The 18134-nt window shown below is 42.5% G+C and overlaps 1 protein-coding gene across 9 annotated transcripts in view; it reads right to left on the bottom strand.

Annotated features, from left to right (window-relative positions):
* Window positions 1–9937, bottom strand: part of ICE2 (interactor of little elongation complex ELL subunit 2) — a 78204-nt gene extending 68267 nt beyond the window's left edge. For 6 of the 9 annotated variants that reach the window (XR_010317432.1, XR_010317433.1, XR_002787751.2 and 3 more), the window contains exons 1-3: window positions 9829–9937; window positions 8821–8954; window positions 6571–6675 (exon numbers count right to left, since the gene is read on the bottom strand). Coding sequence is in view for 5 of the 9 variants with exons in the window: in XM_010598020.3 (XP_010596322.1) it covers window positions 6571–6675; window positions 8821–8861 (146 nt within the window). In the remaining 4 variants the exon portion in view is untranslated. Of the gene's footprint in view, window positions 1–6570; window positions 6681–8820; window positions 8955–9051; window positions 9778–9828 lie in introns of those variants that run through there. The other 3 variants (XM_003418335.4, XM_010598023.3, XM_023558305.2) reach the window with 3 other exon arrangements.
* Between the last annotated feature and the right edge of the window lie 8197 nt (window positions 9938–18134).

The raw sequence follows: 18134 nt of genomic DNA, 5'->3' as shown, positions 1-18134 counted from the left end.
TTCTTCATTCCTCTGTTAAAATTTATCTAGTGACTACTACGTGCCAGTTCTATGCTACATGCTGGAGATACGGCGCAAGATATAATCCCTGCTCTCCAGGACTTCCCAATCAAGTAGATCAAACAACGGGGGAAAAAGAAAAGCGAATATGCCTGTCAGGTTTCCAAACTGAACAGACTGAACCCATGCCTGAGAAGAATCCTAAAGACGTTGTCATCGGAGGTGAGAAGGAGAAAGGGGAGAAATAGCCACAGCAGTGGTTCTCGACCTTCCCAGTATTTATTCCCTAGAGGCATTTTGGAAGCCTGTCACACGGGGCTGCATCTGGGCTGTCACAATAAAAAAGGGAGGGGGGATAAAAAGCACTTAGAGGCAAGGAACACTAGATGGAATACTAGTGTTGTTAGGTGCCGCTGGCTGCGTTCTGACTCACAGCGACCGTATGTACAGCAGAACGAAGCGTTGCTCTCTCCTGTGCCATCCTCACAAAAGCAGATATGTCTGAGCCCATTGTTGCAGCCACTGTGTCATTCCACCTCATTGGGAGTTTTCCTCTTTTTTGCTGACCGTCTACTTTACCAAGCATGATGTCCTTCTCCAGGGACTGGTCCCTGCTGATAGTATGTCCAAAGTAAGTGAGACAAAGTCTCACCATCTTTGCTTCTAAGGATCATTCTGGCTGTACTGCTTTCAAGACAGATCTGTTTTTCTGGCAGTCCATGGGATAGTTGATATTCTTCACCAACACCGTAATTCAAATGTGGCAATTCTTCAGTCTTCCTTTTTCACTGCCCAGCTTTCAAGTGCATATGAGGCCGCTGAAAATACCACGGCTTGGAGGTGCACCTTAGCCATCAAAGTGACATCTTTGCTTTTTAACACCTTCAAGAGGTCTTTTGAGCAGATTTCCCCAGTGCAACGTGTCATTTGACTTCTTGACTGCTGCTTCCACAGGCGTTGATTGTGGATCCAAGCAAAATGCAATCCTTTTCAACTTCGATCTTTTCTCCCTTTATCATGATGTTGTTTATTGGTCCAGTTGTGAGGCTTTTTGTTTTCTTTACGTTGAGGTATAATTCATACTGAAGGCTGTAGTCTTTGATCTTCATCAGTAAGTGCTTCAAGTCCTCTTCACTTTGGGCAAGCAAGGTTGTGTGATGATGTGTGGTAGCAGTGTTCTCCACAGTAGAGAATTATGAAGCCTGCACAGCTTCCAGAGGCCCCTTCAGGCTTTCTCTTACTATATACAAATAAGTCTGGTCTCTTTTTACTTTTTATAACAATACATTTTATTCTCTTATTTCTCCCATGATTCTTTTATGGTATAGCTGATCTTCTTACTTCTCTTAAGTCCAATGTTATTCATTTTAACTTGTGTATATAATTTCATTTCATTATATCTTCTAGTGTAGTAGTGTCAATGCATTTATATATTAAAATACATATTATTTTAATATATGTTATTTTCCTTTTATATTTAGGATATACTATTCTTAAAAATTATGTGTGTGGTTATTATTGTCTACAAATTTCATTTTAGGCTAGTAAAAGAGGTGTTTTATTTCCCATAAATATTGTTACAAAAAAGTGGGCTGGGAGTTTTGGCCTGATAAGGTTAAGAATTGCCAATCTAGAGTTTGGGCCAAGGGTGAGATAAACCTCATCCAAAACTATAACTGATTTGTTTTAAATCAAGTTTACAACACTAGAATATGGTAAAAAAAAAAAAATCCAAAAGATGAAAAGAACATTTTAAAAAAAGATTTAGGCCCCAAAATAAAGCAAAATATTCCAGAATACTCTTTTAGACCTAAACTATGGCTGAAAAACTAATCAAGAGAGCTGGTTAGTGAATGGGAAAGAAATCTTGGGACTTAAAATAAGGATGCTTTAGGTTGGTTCTGAAAAATAATACAGGCCAAAGAAGACATGCTTAGCTACTAAACTTTCTCCAATAATTGTATAAAAATAAGCATGTTTTAGGTTAACAAAATGAATATTAACTGCTGATCTTGGGAGAAACGTATTACAGCAAATTGATTCCTCACTAGAAAATGAGAGCTATTCAAACCTAACAGTGTTGTGCCCGCAACTCAACAATGCTGCTTCACAGCTGTCTCTCTGAATATGAGAACATGTCTGTCCTTGTGGCACAAACTGGCAAATTTAATTAAGCTGCTGCAGCAACAAGATGCTGACTCAGATATGCCAGCGGATGAATGTCAAGGATTCTGGCTGTTTAAATTGGCTACATTCCGCACGGAAGGAGACGGCAGCACGTCAAGATCATTTCAGCATGCAGCGCTGTCAGAATCTTCATCAGGGTGCAGACCCAGAGCGCCTGACAGGGCCTCTCTAGCCACACTTACAGCACTGTATTTTATTTCAGCTGATGGTTTGAAGTTTTCCCCATTCTTTTTGTCAACTACCCAGGTGTCTTTTTTACTTGAAGTTTCAATGAAAAAAAGGCAGACTCCAAAACTTTCAGTTTCCTATACTTTATGCCTACCAATTTGGACAGTTTCTTAAAAAGTAGAATTTGGGAAAGGTGCTTCCACCCTCCGTCTAACATCTCTTTGCACCTCCTAAGTCTGACTTACTTTTCTATTAAACATATTAAAGCTTCAGAATTTTCTTTATATTTGAAGCTACTTATTTCCCTGTTGGCTTAAAACTTTGTTATAAATTACTGGAACCAGAAACTTAAAAAAAAAAAAAAAAGGCATACAAAGAACATATAGTAATATGTTTACAGTGGCTGTTTCCACATGAATGGCTCACAGAACATTTTAATTTCCTCCTTTTTTTCTTAAGAGTATTTTATAAATATTCTACAATAAACGTAATTTCTTTCTAGTACTTCACAGAAAAGTAACACCACATTAACTTTTTAACATTATTCGGACGTAATATAGACACTATTCAAGTTGTCCTTTCATTTTATGAATATTTATAGGATACAGAGAGTAAAAGGAAAGCTTTTTGTCTTAAAGTTAACAAAGACTATAAAGCCTTTCTGTGGAGGGAGAAGGGCTGAATAAAAACATTCACATTGTTGAAAGCGGTGCAATTAAAGGAATCAGTATTTTCTCAAGATATGTTATAAGACAAAAAAATACCAAGTTAAGGCTAAAACAAATTTTACACTCTTCCTGATTTTCCCATCAAGAAAACAGGTGTAAGCTAATACAGTCTGAAAATCCATTCTTTATCGTAACAAATTTTAATAAATGTTAAGGTTGGGAAGAAAGACTGGAAACACACCATATCAATACTTTGTTCCTTTACACCAATAAATAAGAAAAATAATCACATTCTAAGAAAGAAATATTTTAGGAGTAAGGTGTACCCCACTGCCAGCAAGATGTGCTCTCTCGTACACAGAGCTAGCTGTACTTCACTCCTGGGATACGTTGCTCTTTAAGAAGCAGAACTCGACTGGAAAAGAACAATTAAAATAATCAGGGGGTGGTGGGCAGCTCTACCCTGTCTTTTAGGGTTGCTATGAGTCTAAACCGACTCGATGGCAACAGTTTTTTGTTTTGCTTTGTTTTGCAGGGCGTATCTCTATTATTATACACTGATGATAGGCTGATTTCATTCCACAGATGCATCATCAGAGGTTGAGTGGAAAATCTGTATTTTATTAAAGCTCCACAGAGAGTCTGGTGATCAGCCGGATTGGGAAGCCTGGGGAGGAAGATGGCACAAGACTGAGGAACACCACGTTGACCAGAGCTGGGAGGAAAACGGGGCGTGTGTGGTACTGCTATGGCCAGGTGCTAACTGGTGGTCTTGAGAGGAGCAGTTTTAGTGGAGCAGTGAGGGTGGATGCCAAATCAGGGTGGAACGTTCAATGAAAGGCAAGCACAGTGAGTGAAACTACAGCAAGTACACACAAGTCTTTAAAGAAGTTTAAGCATAAATGAGAGAAGTAAGAAAGTAAACAGAGGGGAACGTAGAGTCCAAAGACTTAAGAAGGAAAAACTAGAGCACCTTTCAATACTGATAGAGATGATAAAGAAAAAAAATGGAGAGAGAACGAAGATACAGAAGTAAAAGGGGATGATAACTGACAATAAGGGTAAGAAAGACCAGGAAGAGACGGGTCTCCACTGACATGGAGGGGCTATGCTTCCTCCATAGTAAAAGGACAGGGTAAGGAGGAAAGGAAACCTGAGCTCCCCTAATTCTTCATTTGCTGTATTTACACACCTTTCTGGTCAACGCAACTACTTCGTTTTGAGATTTATCCACACTAGATTAGAAACACTCAATCAAAAATAAGAGCTGCTACAGGCAGGAGACCAGTGAGAAGTAGAATTACCATGTAATAGGCATTTTCACACCAGGCAGGAAAAACCTTTGGCAGTTTGGCAGTATCTATTAAAATATAAAATGTATACGCCATCTGACCAAACAACTCTATTTCCATGAATTAACACCCACTTCTGTCGTATTTCTATGAATTAATCTTATAGAAATAATTAGGAAAAGTTAACTGATATACTGTCTGTAATTATAAAAAAAAGAGGAACAACACACTTAGCAACAGAGGACTAGCTAAATGAATTAAAAATACATCTATATAATGAAGTAATATGCAACCATTAAAAAGACTGAGCTATCTGTACCCTCACTGCCATCGAGTCGATTCTGACTCAGGCAACCCGACAGGACAGAGCAGAACTGCCCCATACGGTTTCCAAGTAGCAGCTGGTGGATTTGAACTAACGACCTTTTGGTTAGCAGCCGACCACTTAACCACTGCACCACCAGGGCCCTGACCTATCTGCAAGAGCATGGAAAGATATACAAAATATGCTTTTAAATGAAAAGAGCAAACTGCAAAACAGTGTTATATAACCCCATTTGTGTTTTAAAATAGTAAAAAAAAATTTATGTAAAAATATAAATACACACACACGCACATATATAGGAGTCCTGTGGCGCGTGGCGCGGTGGTAAAGACCTCTGCTGCTAACCCAAAGGTCGGCAGTTTTAATCCACCAGCTGCTCCTTGGAAACTCTTATGGGACAGTTCTACTCTGTCCTATAGGGTCACCATGAGTTGGAATCGACTCGATGGTGGTGGTGGTGTTGTTAGGTGCCGTTGAGTCGGTTCCGATTCATAGCGACCCTATGCACAACAGAACGAAACACTGCCCAGTCCTGCGCCATCCTTAAAATTGTTGTAACGCTTGAGCTCACTGTTGCAGCCACTGTGTCAATCCACCTCGTTGAGGGTCTTCCTCTTTTCCACTGACCCTGTACTCTGCCAAGCATGATGTCCTTCTCCAGGGACTGATCCCTCCTGACATGTCCAAAGTATGTAAGATGCAGTCTCGCCATCCTTGCCTCTAAGAAGCATTGTGGCCGCACTTCTTCCAAGACGGATTTGTTCGTTCTTTTGGCAGTCCATGGTATATTCAATATTCTTTGCCAACACCACAATTCAAAGGTGTCAACTCTTCTTCGGTCTTCCTTATTCACTGTCCAGCTTTCACATGCATATGATGTGATTGAAAATACCACCGCTTGGGTCAGGCGCACCTTAGTCTTCAGGGTGATATCTTTGCACTTCAAGACTTTGAAGAGGTCCTTTGCAGCGGATTTGCCCAAGGGGCAATGCATCTTTTAATTTCCTGACTGCTGCTTCCATGGCTGTTGACTGTGGATCCAAGTAAAATGAAATCCTTGACAACTTCAAACTTGTCTCCGTTTATCATGATGTTGTTCACTGGTCCAGTTGTGAGGATTTTTGTTTTCTTTATGTTGAGGTATAATCCAGACTAAAGCTATAATTTTTGATCTTCATCAATAAGTGCTTCAAGTCCTCTTCACTTTGAGCAAGCAAGGTTGTGTCATCTGCATAACGCAGGTTGTTAATGAGTCTTCTTTCAATCCTGATGCCCCGTTTTTCTTCATATAGTCCAGCTTCTCGGATTATTTGTTCAACATACAGATTAAATAGGTATGGTGAAAGAATACAACCCTGACGCACACCTTTCCTGACTTTAAACCCACCAGTATCCCCTTGTTCTGTCCGAACAACTGCCCCTTGATCTATTTAAAGGTTCCTCATGAGCACAATTAAGAGTTCTGGAATTCCCATTCTTTGCAGTGTTATCCATAGTTTGTTATGATCCACACAGTTGAATGCCTTTGCATAGTCAATAAAACACAGGTAAACATCCTTCTGGTATTCTCTGCTTTCAGCCAGGATCCATCTGACATCAGCACTGATATCCCTGGTTCCATATATACAGGACAGAGTAGAACTGCCCCACAGAATTTCCAAGGAGCACCTGGTGGATTCAAATTGCTCATCTTTTGGTTAGCAGCCATAGCTCTTAACCACTATGCCACCAGGGTCTCCACATGTGTATATGTATATATATACGTACATGTATATACACAAATATTCATATATATATTCACACACATACACATATATCGCTGTTCATATACAAAAAACACTCTGGAAGAACCATTGTCATTGGGTACTGAATACACACACACACACACACAGATACGTTATCAGAAAAACAACATCAAATAAATAATTACCTGTTAGATAAAATACATAGTTCTTTTAAACTTGGAGCCATGGAATGATCTTTATAATTTTCTCGAGAGAAAAACGTCTTAAGGCCATTTTTGGGGGAAACGTCCCTGTGAAACAAAGTGATTTACTTGCATTTGACAATTTAAAATCTCACGTTAGACTAAGAAGCATAATGTACAACAGTAATTTACAATCACTTACCCTCCACCCCGCTCTCCCAGGCAATCACCTCTTAACAATTTTAATTCTATGTACAGATCTGCGACCTTAGATGTTTTACTTCTTGACTTCTAGTCTAGGCCAGTTCTGAAACTCTCCAGTTCAACAATCGGCCTTGCCTTTTTTTTTTTTTAAGTACCCAATTAAATAAATGCCAGAGATGTTTGGGAGTAAAGACAAGACAAAATGAAGTATAATGAAGGATCTGTCCGGGGCAGGGCTCACCTCTGACTGCAAGGCCTAACAGGAAGGTATCTGAATGCTGAAGGAAAACGCTTCTCACCTTACTTTCATTCCACGTACTAGTGTGTGAGGCCAAGAGACTACACTGCAAAGACCCAATATTCCACATATGCCCATTAACTTGGCAAATGGGAGAAATTGTGTGCTTTTGCTAAAACTACCTCTATGGTGATATATAATTTTTTATAACATAATTAATTTAGACACTAACCTATCTTAGGCTTTCATCAATACTTTGCATATAGTACACAAAAACAAAATAACCCATTGCCTCAAGTCGATTCCGACTCATAGAGGCCCCATAGGACAGAGTAGAACTGCACCATAGGGTTTCCAAGGAGCACCTGGGGGGTTCAAACTGCTGACCTTTTGGGTAGCAGCTGTAGCTCTTAACCACTATGCCACCAAGGTTTCCCTGCATATAGTAAGCATTCAGTAAATGCTGGTTGAATGAAAGAATTAAGAAATGAGTAACACTGAGAACCATTAATCTAGAGAGGACAAAGTTTAGTAGGATTCAGTGGGAAAGGATAGTTCCAAGGGCTGCAATATGGTGCACAGGCTCTCAACCACATTTGGTTCTACAACCTCAGTGGGGTATAGAAGCATGCGCGCTGGCTCTGAACTCATACTTTAGGGCAATGGCAAGGAATGCAAGGCACACGTCTCAAAACCTACAATAACACTCTAATCAAATTGCAACTTCTGGCTGGCCCGTTCTCAAAACGTAACTAGCACACAAGAATTCTAGCATTTTGCTTCATACTACTTCTTTCTGATGGTGCAGTGGTTAAGCGCTCTACAGCTAACCAAAAGGTTGGCGGTCAATTCCACCAGCCACTCCGGGGGAGAAAGATGTAGCGGTCTGCTTCCGTAAAGATTACAGCCTTGGAAACCCTATGGGGCAGTTCTACTCTGTTCTATAGTGTCGCTATGAGATGGGATTGACTTGATGGCAATAGGGTTTGGTTTTTGGTATCCAAAAGATTGTGATTAAGGTTTTAATGATAAAATTAGAGTTTATTTGCTATGCATCAGTGTAGAGTGTCCTATTACTTTACCATGGCACTGTACCTGTGATGTCCTATTAAGCTCTAAGGTTTCTGCATACCACACAGAAACAAAGTCGTGGGCATCAGGGATTTCCAACTCGGTGGGGATAGGAACACTTTTTTGCAATAAACAGACACTTATTGAGCAAATGCTGATTTAATTTTCTTTGAGTCAGGTACTACTTTAATCATTTTTGTAACTTCTTGTGACTTTTGCATTTCCCAGGCTGGCAAAGAGTAGATGCTCAGTAAATGTGCATCGAATGGATTTAAAACAGCGTATGTATTCGTTAGATCTCTACAAAACCAATATATTACTGAACTGGGTGCTGTATTTGCAAAGTTTTCATACACTTCCAAGCATTGACATTAACACGTGATACAGACTTCAATATAACAAAAGGGCCTTGTCTATTCTTAAAAGGGTCCTTTTACGACTTATATGGAAATGGGCAAAGCTTGTGGACACAAGAGAAAATTCCAGCATCTCTCGTGTGCTAAAAGACTAACAACATAGGCATGATGGAATCAGACCTACTTAGTAACAATCTGAGCATGAAGCTGTTGCTTTAGGGGTGGAAGTGCAGTCAGCTATATCTCAAAAATGCTCAGTATGTGAAGGTGAGAATAGGGTAAATTCTGAGGCCCTGAGATCCTTCAAATCTCTCCAGGTCAGAAACCCTCCTGTGCTACTTAATCCACCAGGCCCACTTCAACCCCCTTCAGGGGATGACTCACCAGTTCAGCCCTGGTTCACCCACGACCATCTTGGAGCTCATCTTCCTAGATTTCAGCTTCACTCTTTATCATCACTGGGCTGCCTGGCAGTGCAGGCTCCATGGAGGCAGGGTCCCTACAGATTCTACACTCTACTGCGGAAAAGCAAAAGGTCAAGATCAAAAGCACGCGATCGGCAGGGGGCCGGTACGGTTAACTCAAGTGCGGGAAGACCCTCTCCTCAACGCCTACCCTCAACCGACTTGGGCACCGAACACAAAACACAGCAGTTTCCCAGGGTTGTTTGTCGTAGAGCAGCAATGACATAGGATGAGTCCTTTTCCACTCATGGCCAGGAGCGTCCCTCTTAGGACGCTCACCGAGGAAGTAAGAGCTGAAATATAACTGTTCTCATTGCTCATAGACGACATCCCTTTGCGGCACGGAGCTGTGTCTCAACTCAGCTGTCCCCTGCAGCCAAAATACATCAAGCTTCGCTTTTCCTAATCATACACTGCTATGGGGCCGATTCTGGCAGACAATGTATGATGAAAGCTCCCTGGATACCCAGAATCTTAGACCGGGAAGTCTTTCCGAGAGAACCTCACACTACAGGAGACTGAGGTCCTGGCCACTTCAGTGACAGGATCCCTTTAGACATCAGGACTGCCCCCCGGGAGGACTGACAGCGCGATATGTGAAAGACTAACAGCAAACTAAGCAGTCGTTCCCCGCTTAATTACACTTGGATTAGCGTGGGCAAGCCAGGGAGGTTAATGAAGGCAAGAGGGACGGCCGAGGGAAAGGTGGCGGAGGGAGGAGAGAAACAAGGCTCCAGGAGGGGAGGTAACGACGGGCGAGCGGAGAGAGCAGGCAGAGGAGGAGGAGAAGGAGGTCGCGCCAGGGCGGGGAGCGGGGTCCTGCCCGGCCGAGGGGGCCGCCATGTTCTCCTCCCGCCCTCACTGAGCGCGCCCGTCTGAGAAGCAGCTCCCTCCCTTCGGGGCTCCGCAACGCAGCCCCCCCGCCCACCTCGTGGTCCGCGGTAGCTCGGGCCTGGGCCGAGACCCCCAACACTCCACCCCACTGCTCGCACGGAGTGCGCATGCGCCTGAGCTCGCCAGGAAAAAAAAAAAAAGCCGTATTTAGAGGACGTGGCTGCGCCGCCGTGGCCCTGCGTGATGACATCACCAGCGACGCGGCGGGCGGGGCCTGCGCTCCTGGAAAGGTTTACCTCGCTTTGCGTACTCAGAGTGTGGTTCGGTCAGCGAAGGGAGACCTGAGTAGCGAGTGAAAGGGGCTAGGGGCCGTGTGTTGCCATAGAAGGTCCTTGGCCTTGCAGGAAAGTTCCATCGGTTTCCAGTGATAACTTGGAAAGAGGACTGGCGACAAGAACAGTACTGAAAAGACCCCAACAGACTTGGTTGTGACCAGGGACGGATTACCTAATAAGCAAGGTACGCAAGGGCTTAACGGTGCTTACTTACTAATCTGTAGAGCACAATTTCACCTGTTTTTCACAGCCTTCACGTGGTGAAACCCACTTGAAATTGTGCCCTACAGATTAGTAAGTAATCACCGTTAAGCTCCTGCATACCTTGGTTACTGTAAACCACGGTGCTTACTGGTTAATCCGCTCTTGCTTGTGACTTTAGGCACGTTTCTTACCTTAAGCCTGAATTCTTCTTTGTAAAATGGAGATGATACTATTAGCACCTACTTTGTTGGGGCTTTTGAAAGGATTAGATGAAATAAGGCACGGAGTTGGGCTGCACAAGGGGTGGATTTAACAGTAAGCAAGGGTTAAAAAAAAAAATTTTTTTTAACTCAAGTTTACTTGTGTTTACTTACTAGACTAGTGCACAATTTCACGAGTTTCACCACAAAAAAAAAAATTTTTTTTTTTTTTTTACCACATCTCTGATGTAGTAAAAACAGGTCAAACTGTGCACTACAGATGAGTAAGTACACAGAAGTAAGCCTGTGCGTACCTTGCTTGTTGGGTAATCTGTCCCTGGTCAGCACAGTACCTGGCACATAATCACCCTCAAGTTGATTTCTGCTCACATCACATTCTCTCCAGCCTCTCCCATCGCATTTTAGATGCCAGTTTTCAGCAGCGACCACTCTGGTTCTCACACTAGTTTTATTCTCATTCATGAAGGAAAGATTGATTGAACAGTTACCGTAAATTGTGCTTAGCAATGGGTATACCTAAGACTAAGACTGAGCACTGGTTTTCTAAAAGCTTTTGATCTTTGGGAATCTAAGACATTTACAGTAATTATAAAACAATAGAAGGTGATAAGTGGCTTAAGTGAGGCCTGTAGAAAGGATCATGTGGGTTCAAAGAGAGGCATGGAGCATCTTTGAATAGCTAATGAGATTTATTGAGTGTTTATTATAGGGTCGCTTTGAGTGGGAATTGACTCGATGGCAACAGGTTTGGTTTTTTGGTTTTACGTGTATGTTGGAGTCCCTGGTGGTGCAGAGGCATCTGGAAGACAGACTGGTGATCTACTTCCAAAAAATCAGCCATTGAAAACCCCGTGGAGCACAGTTCTATTCTGAAATGCATGGGGTTGCCACAAGTTGGAATCGACTTCACCCACAGCAACTGGTTTTTACTACATGTCAGTTACCACATTGGACACTTGACATCGTTAACTCACTTGAAGAATTTGGGTAAGCGGAAAGATGGAAAAGGGCATTCTAGACACAAGGACCAGGACGCGGAACTGCTTAAACCTATTGCACGAACAGAGCCTAGTTTGTGTGCTCTCAGGAAAGCATGCTCTAAATTTTAGAATGATTTACAATATTGTTAATAAATTATGTTAACATAAAAATTATGTTTATTTTAAAAAAAGTTCCCTTGAATATAGAGATCCTTAGGTAGTTCATTTTGGCTGGGATGCACAGTGTATGAAAGGTGTTGCTGTTGTTAGGTGCCATCAAGTCAATTTTGACTCATTGTGAACCCACGTGACAGAGTAAAACTGCCCCATTGGGTTTTCTGGGCTGTAATCTTTATGCGAACAGATGGCCAGGTCTTTCTCCTTTGGGAGGTGCTGGGTAGGTTCAAACCACCAACCTTTTGGTGAGCAGCTGAGTGCTTAACTGTTGTGCCACCAGGGCTCTTGTATGAAAGTTAGTAGAGAAAAAGGGCTTAGAGAAATAGGATGGTGAGTCCAGGTCACAGAAAACCTTATAAGCCAGACTAAGGAATTTTTACTTTATTGTATGGGAAGTGGAATGCTGCTTAAAACAAACAAAGAAACAAAAAACAACCTTATGAGCAGAAGGGTGACTCCACAGAGCTGCTGTGCTACAGGATAGTTTATCTGGCAATGTAGGGCATGGGCTGAAGGGAGGCTTGTGAATGCCTGTAGATGTAATGAGCCGTGCAATGCCTGGCACTGTGCAAGTAGCATTTGCTGTTAAGTGAGCGATGTTGCTGGGACAGGGATGGCCATTACAGAAGTGTAGAATTTGAAGTGTTGGGTATTACTATCTCAAAAAGCATGCAGTCAGGGAGAGTTGAGGAGTCTTAGCCTAGCCTTTAACAACCACTGTAATTGTTCAAGAACTTGTGCTGCTGGGATGTACCAGCCCATAGTAGCATGGCATGGCAGCATCGCCAGCCATGCTCTGTGTTGAGATCCCAGATTATCATCAAACAGTCTGCTCCAGTCTTGGGTATCACAGTTCCGCTGGTTGCAAGAAAGCACAAAGAACCAGAGTTCTTAGAGCTAGATGGAACTTTGGAGTTATCCATTGCTATGTGCTCATTATCCCGATAACGGAACTGAGGCCAAGGTTGTCAAGCAACTCTTCCAGCATCGCATAATCAGTAATAAAGTAGATACTAAAATTCAGTTTTCATAACTTTTGCCATTACAATATATCAAGTATATGCACCCTTTCCTCTTTATGCCCTGCCTTGTAAATCAGAAACAGCTTCGTGAAAAGAGCATGAATTTTTGGATCCAACAGATGAAGGTTTGTGCATCAGTTTCCCGCTAACTGGCGGTGCGATCCTAGGCATGCTGCATCTCCTTTGAGCCTCTGTTTCCTCATCTGAATAATGGCGGCAATAATACCTCACCTTCAGGATTGCTCTGAGGATTAGAAGGGATATGTAAAAAGTGCATGACAAAGAGTAAGTGTTCTACAAATGGTAAAACCCACCACGGACAGGTCGGTTCTGACCCATAGTGACCCCATAGGACAGAGCAGAACTGCCCCACAGGGTTGCCAAGGCTGTAAATCTTTACAGAAGTAGACTGCCAAATCTTTCTCCCAAGGAGCGTCTGGTGGGTTTGAACTGCTGTCCTTTTGGTTAATACCCGAGTCCTTTAACCATTATGCCACTGGGGCTCTTTCAACAAATGGCAGTTATTAGTAAATACTTTTTCTTTTAAAAAAAATCCAAAGATGAATGAAATACAATGGAGGTAGCATTGTAAACAATAAGTTATACCACTATCTTATTTGTGATACAAATTATTTGTAATACAAATACCACTATCTTATTTGTAATACAAATTATTTGTAATACAAATAAGATAGTGGTATAACACACACATATACAATGCACACACATACAAGACACACACATTATAGAAGATTCTGTAGGAAGACACAAGAGGAAGCAACTCATTCTGACTGGGACAACTGAGAGACCACTTCAGAGAAGAAGTTAAATTAGGTCTTCCAGGATGAGTAAGAGTTTACTGGGTAGATAATGGGGTGTAGGTTTTTGGGCTGAAATAAAGGAAAAACACACGCAAAAGCAAAGAGGTGTTAAATAACGTGCTCTGGGGAAGGGGAAAGGCTGCCCATTGTTGGGGGGCAGGGAAATGAAGGCCACTGGGCTGGAAAAGGGAGGAGGAGCCATGCTACAGACCTTGGACTTCACACTCTGGGTGGTGGGGAGCCACCCTGTGTGTGTTTCAAAGACCTTATTAAGGTGTAACCTACATACTATAAAATTACCCATTTTAGTGTACCCTTCGATGACTTAGTAAACGTACAGAGTTGAGCAACCATCAACACTATCAAGTTTGAAAACATTTCCATTACTTCAAAGAATCCTCTGTGCCTACTAGAAGTCAAGCTCCATTCCCACCCTGAGCCCCAGACCATGCCAACTACCAATCTGCTCTCTGTCTCTATAGGTTTGCCTCTCCTGGACATTTCTTATAAATGGAATCATATGCTATATAGTCTTTTACAGCTAGCTTTTTTCTCTTAAAATAGTATTTTTGAGGGTCATCCATGTTGTAGCTTGTATCAGGTGTTCATTTCTTTTTGCGGCTGACTAGTAGTCCGTGTGTACACATACTCATTTTGTTTCCCATTCACTAGTTGATGGACATTTACATTGTTCTCACTTGTGGCTTTTATGAATAATGTTGTTATGAACATTTGTATGCAAGTCTTTGTGTGAACATGTTTTCAATTCTCTTGGGTGGACACCTAAAAGTGGAATTGCTGGGTCTTATGGTAATTCATGTTTACCTTTTTAAGAAACTTCCAAACTTTTTCAAAGTGATTATACTATTTTTACATGGTGAATTTTTAAGCAGAAGAAGAATCTGACTCTCCATTTCTGCTAAACTGAGAAACAAACCCAGCAGTTGAATGAGAAGGCAATTCATTGAAAGAATTGGCTTGTTCTGAGTTTGTAAAATGTTTCATCAGACCAAAATTTTGGAAAGAATTTTTAAAACTGCAAGCACCTAAGTTATCATAGTTGTTACTAGATGTCTCTTCTTGTCAGCCAAATTGAGACAGAGAAATGTTGACGATCATCTGTTTTTTATCAGTACAAAGTCATTTTCCCCACCCTCAGCTAACAAGCCTCCTTTGCTTGCTTTGGGGTGCACTTGGCCTGAGTGAGTTTACAGCTTGGTAACTGCTTCACTCAGGGAACTGCTTTATGAGTTTACAATCATCCATCAGGTACTTTCACCCAGAAATAGGAAAGAAGCCTAGCAAAGAAGTCTCAATTTAGCAGTCGCTTTAGAAACTATTTGAAAATATTGTTGCTAATAGCGGTTTGTTCAAATCGGGCTTTTCAGCAATAAATAGCATTTCGAGGGAGAAGGAAACATCATTAATTCCGAAAACCAGCAAGATGCTCTGGCCCAGGAAATGCTATGTCAGAACAGAGTAGCCGAAGTGTTCAAATTTTTCTACTCAGACGATAACGCTTTCTAAAATAGATTTTGTTGTGTCCTATATTACGTGGTCGCTAGGCTGAAAAACACCTATTCATCTGAATGCTGGGTTTTTATAGGAAGTGCCTAAGGAGTCCCGAGTGGCACAAATGGTTAGCATTTGGCTGCTAACCAGAAGGTTGGTGATTCAAGTCTACCCAAAGGTGCTTCAGAAAAAAGGCCTGGCTATCTACTTCCAAAATATTAACCACCAAAAACCCTGTGGAGCTCAGTTCTACTCTGACATACATGGGGTTGCCATGAGCCGGAACTGACTCTACGGCATTTGTTTTTTTGTTTTTAAGCATACTGCAGGGAAAGACTAGATAATTCCAAGTAAAATAATTTTTAAAATATTTGTATTTGTTTTGAAAATACAGTGTTTTATTATAGGAGTAGAGAGAGGATGGTAGAAGGGGAGGATGGGGGCCTGCTGGGGGCACTACCCTAACTCATTTTGTGTGAAGCTAATATTAACACGAATTTTTACCCTTTAAGCAAAGAACCACTGATAGATCAAACAGCCTCCCTCTCCGCCCCCAAGGAGAAATCATCTTGGAATTAAAAATATTGTTTGAGAAGTTCCTCAAGTGGAGCCAGTATTTCTCCTCCAAAGAAAAAAATCCAGAACCAAACCAAATGCACAAAGACCAGTGTGCTACCTCTTGACTCCAACATCAGAGTGAAATGACATTAGGAGAAAACCAGGATTGTTCTCCAGCTCACAACTGGTGGTACAGTGAAAGGATGGAGTGCCTGCTAACCTCCTAAAGCAAGAAGCTTCTACCACCACTGGAAGCAGACTGCCAGGCCTTTCTTCCATGGCACTGTGGGGTAGGTTTGAATTGCCAGCCTTCAGGTTAGCAGCCGATCACAAACCACTTGTGTCACCCAGGGACATTACTGGGAGTCTAGGCATGCCTTAAGAAAGGCAGGAAGGTGGGGTGGGGGTAGGGAGGTTCTCCTGACAAAAATTCCCTCCCTTGCCCCAGTTCCTGAAGCCCCTTGTCATGGATTGAATTATGTCCCCCCGCAAAATGTGTGTATCCATTTGGCTGGGCCATGATTTCCAGTATTGTGTGGCTGTCCTCCCTTTTGTGATTTTAATTTTATGTTAAAGAGGATTAGGGTGGGATTGTAACACCCACACCCAGGTCACATCCCTGATCCAATTAAAGGGAGTTTCCTTGGGGTGTGACCCGCACCAGCTTTTCTCCCTCAAGAGGTAAAAAGGAAAGGGACCCAAGCAGAGAGTGGGGGACCTCATGCCACCAAGAAAGCAGTCCCGGGAGCAGAGTGTGTCCTTTGGACCCAGGGTCCTGGGTGGAGAAGCTCCTAGTCTGGGGAAACATTGATGAGAAGGCCAACAGAGAGAGAAAGCCTTCCCCTGGAGCTGACGCCCTGAATTTGGACTTTTAGCCTACTTTACTGTGAAGAAATAAATTTCTCTTTGTTAAAGCCATCCACTTGTGCTATTTCTGTTACAGCAGCACTGGATAACTAAGATACCCCTTAAGGGTGGAGATGTCTTTTTATTCTTCCTGTCTCTGGTGACTTATGTAATACTAATGGCCTCTTTTGGACCATGGCTTTGAACACTATTGGGGTCCGTCTTCTATTTCTTTCTCAAAACGGGGAGTCAAGGTGTCGCGTTGCACCTCAGAACATGGGCAGCTTCCCTCCACCCCCAGTGTTTTCACAGACCTCCAAGGAGAAGCTGAGGTCTGCTCCACCCTGCTCCATTCCTTCCAAATGCTCATGAGAAGCGGTGTCTAATGTCGAGGGGCTGCACCGCTTGATCTTGTCTCATAAAACGAAGTTCAGTAGTAACAGCAGCAACTAAGACATTCTTGTGGCTGGATCTTACCCATCCATCAGTGGTTATTACTTTCCAGGGACACTGGAAACTGGTGAACATTGGTAATTATATAGAACTTGATAGTCTACAAGGATTTCCTAATCTCTTCCTTCCTCTTCCCTGAGGTAGTTGGAAATAAAAGCGGGATTGGGACTGTTTGCTATGCAGCAACTTTTAGGATCACTTCACATGTGTAATGAATGCCTACTCGTGCCAGGGACCCTTAATCAGTGTAGTATGTGTGTAGGGAAGCAGGGGAAATGCCAACTCAATGGCTTTGAGATTATTTTAAAATAATTACAGATGAGATTTTTACACCATTAAAACAGTGTGATAGTTGTTTTTAGTTGCCACGGAGTCGATTCCTACTCAGTGACCCCATGTGTGCAGACTGGAAGTGCTCCAAGGGTTTTCAAGGCTGTGACCTTTCAGAAGCAGATCACCAGGCCTGCTTTGTAAGGTCCCTCTGGGTAGGTTCGAACCACCAACCTTTTGGCTAGTAGTCGAGCACTTAATAGTTTGCAATACCCAGGGACTTCATGTGATTCTTAGCTGATGTTAAATTTTTGTTTCACTTGTACATATTATGGAAACCCTGGTGGTGTAGTGATTAAAAGCTACGGCTGCTAATCAAAAGGCTGGCAGTTTGAATCCACCAGGTGCTCCTTGGAAACCACGCGGGGCAGTTCTACACTGCCCTCTAGCGTCGCTATGAGTCTGAATCGACTCGATGGCAATGGGTTTGGTTTTGGTGTACATATTCTACTAAAAGAAGGGTGGGGGGTGGTGGGCCCACCGACAGCCCAGCAAAATCATACACACACACATATTTGAAGTCACTGGCATCATTTCTGCCATTTCATTTTAATGGTCTCTACAACAAAGTCAAAGGTACAGTGTGTACTCAGGACTTCTCCCCTCCCCAACCTAGGGCATAGCACGACATTTAAGCACTCAGCTGCTAACCGAAAGGTTAGTGGTTCGAACCCACCCAGTGGCCCCACAGGAGAAAGATCTGGTGATCTGCTTCTGTAAAGATTACATTCAAGAAAACCTTATGGGGGGGTCTGTCTACTCTGCCACATGGAATCACTAGGAGTTGAAAATTGACTCCGCAGTACTTGACAACAACACACCCAGGGCAGACATCACTAATCGGTCACGGAACCATTTCCCTTGAGATAGGAAACAGCCTCAGAGTCCTCAGTTCTGCATTTCAAGCAGCTGCTACCAATCAGTGGACTTTATCTCGTAAG

The sequence above is a fragment of the Loxodonta africana genome, chromosome 13 (assembly GCF_030014295.1).
Source record: "Loxodonta africana isolate mLoxAfr1 chromosome 13, mLoxAfr1.hap2, whole genome shotgun sequence".
Taxonomy (NCBI): domain Eukaryota; kingdom Metazoa; phylum Chordata; class Mammalia; order Proboscidea; family Elephantidae; genus Loxodonta; species Loxodonta africana.
This window is presented reverse-complemented; position numbering and strand designations above follow the sequence as displayed.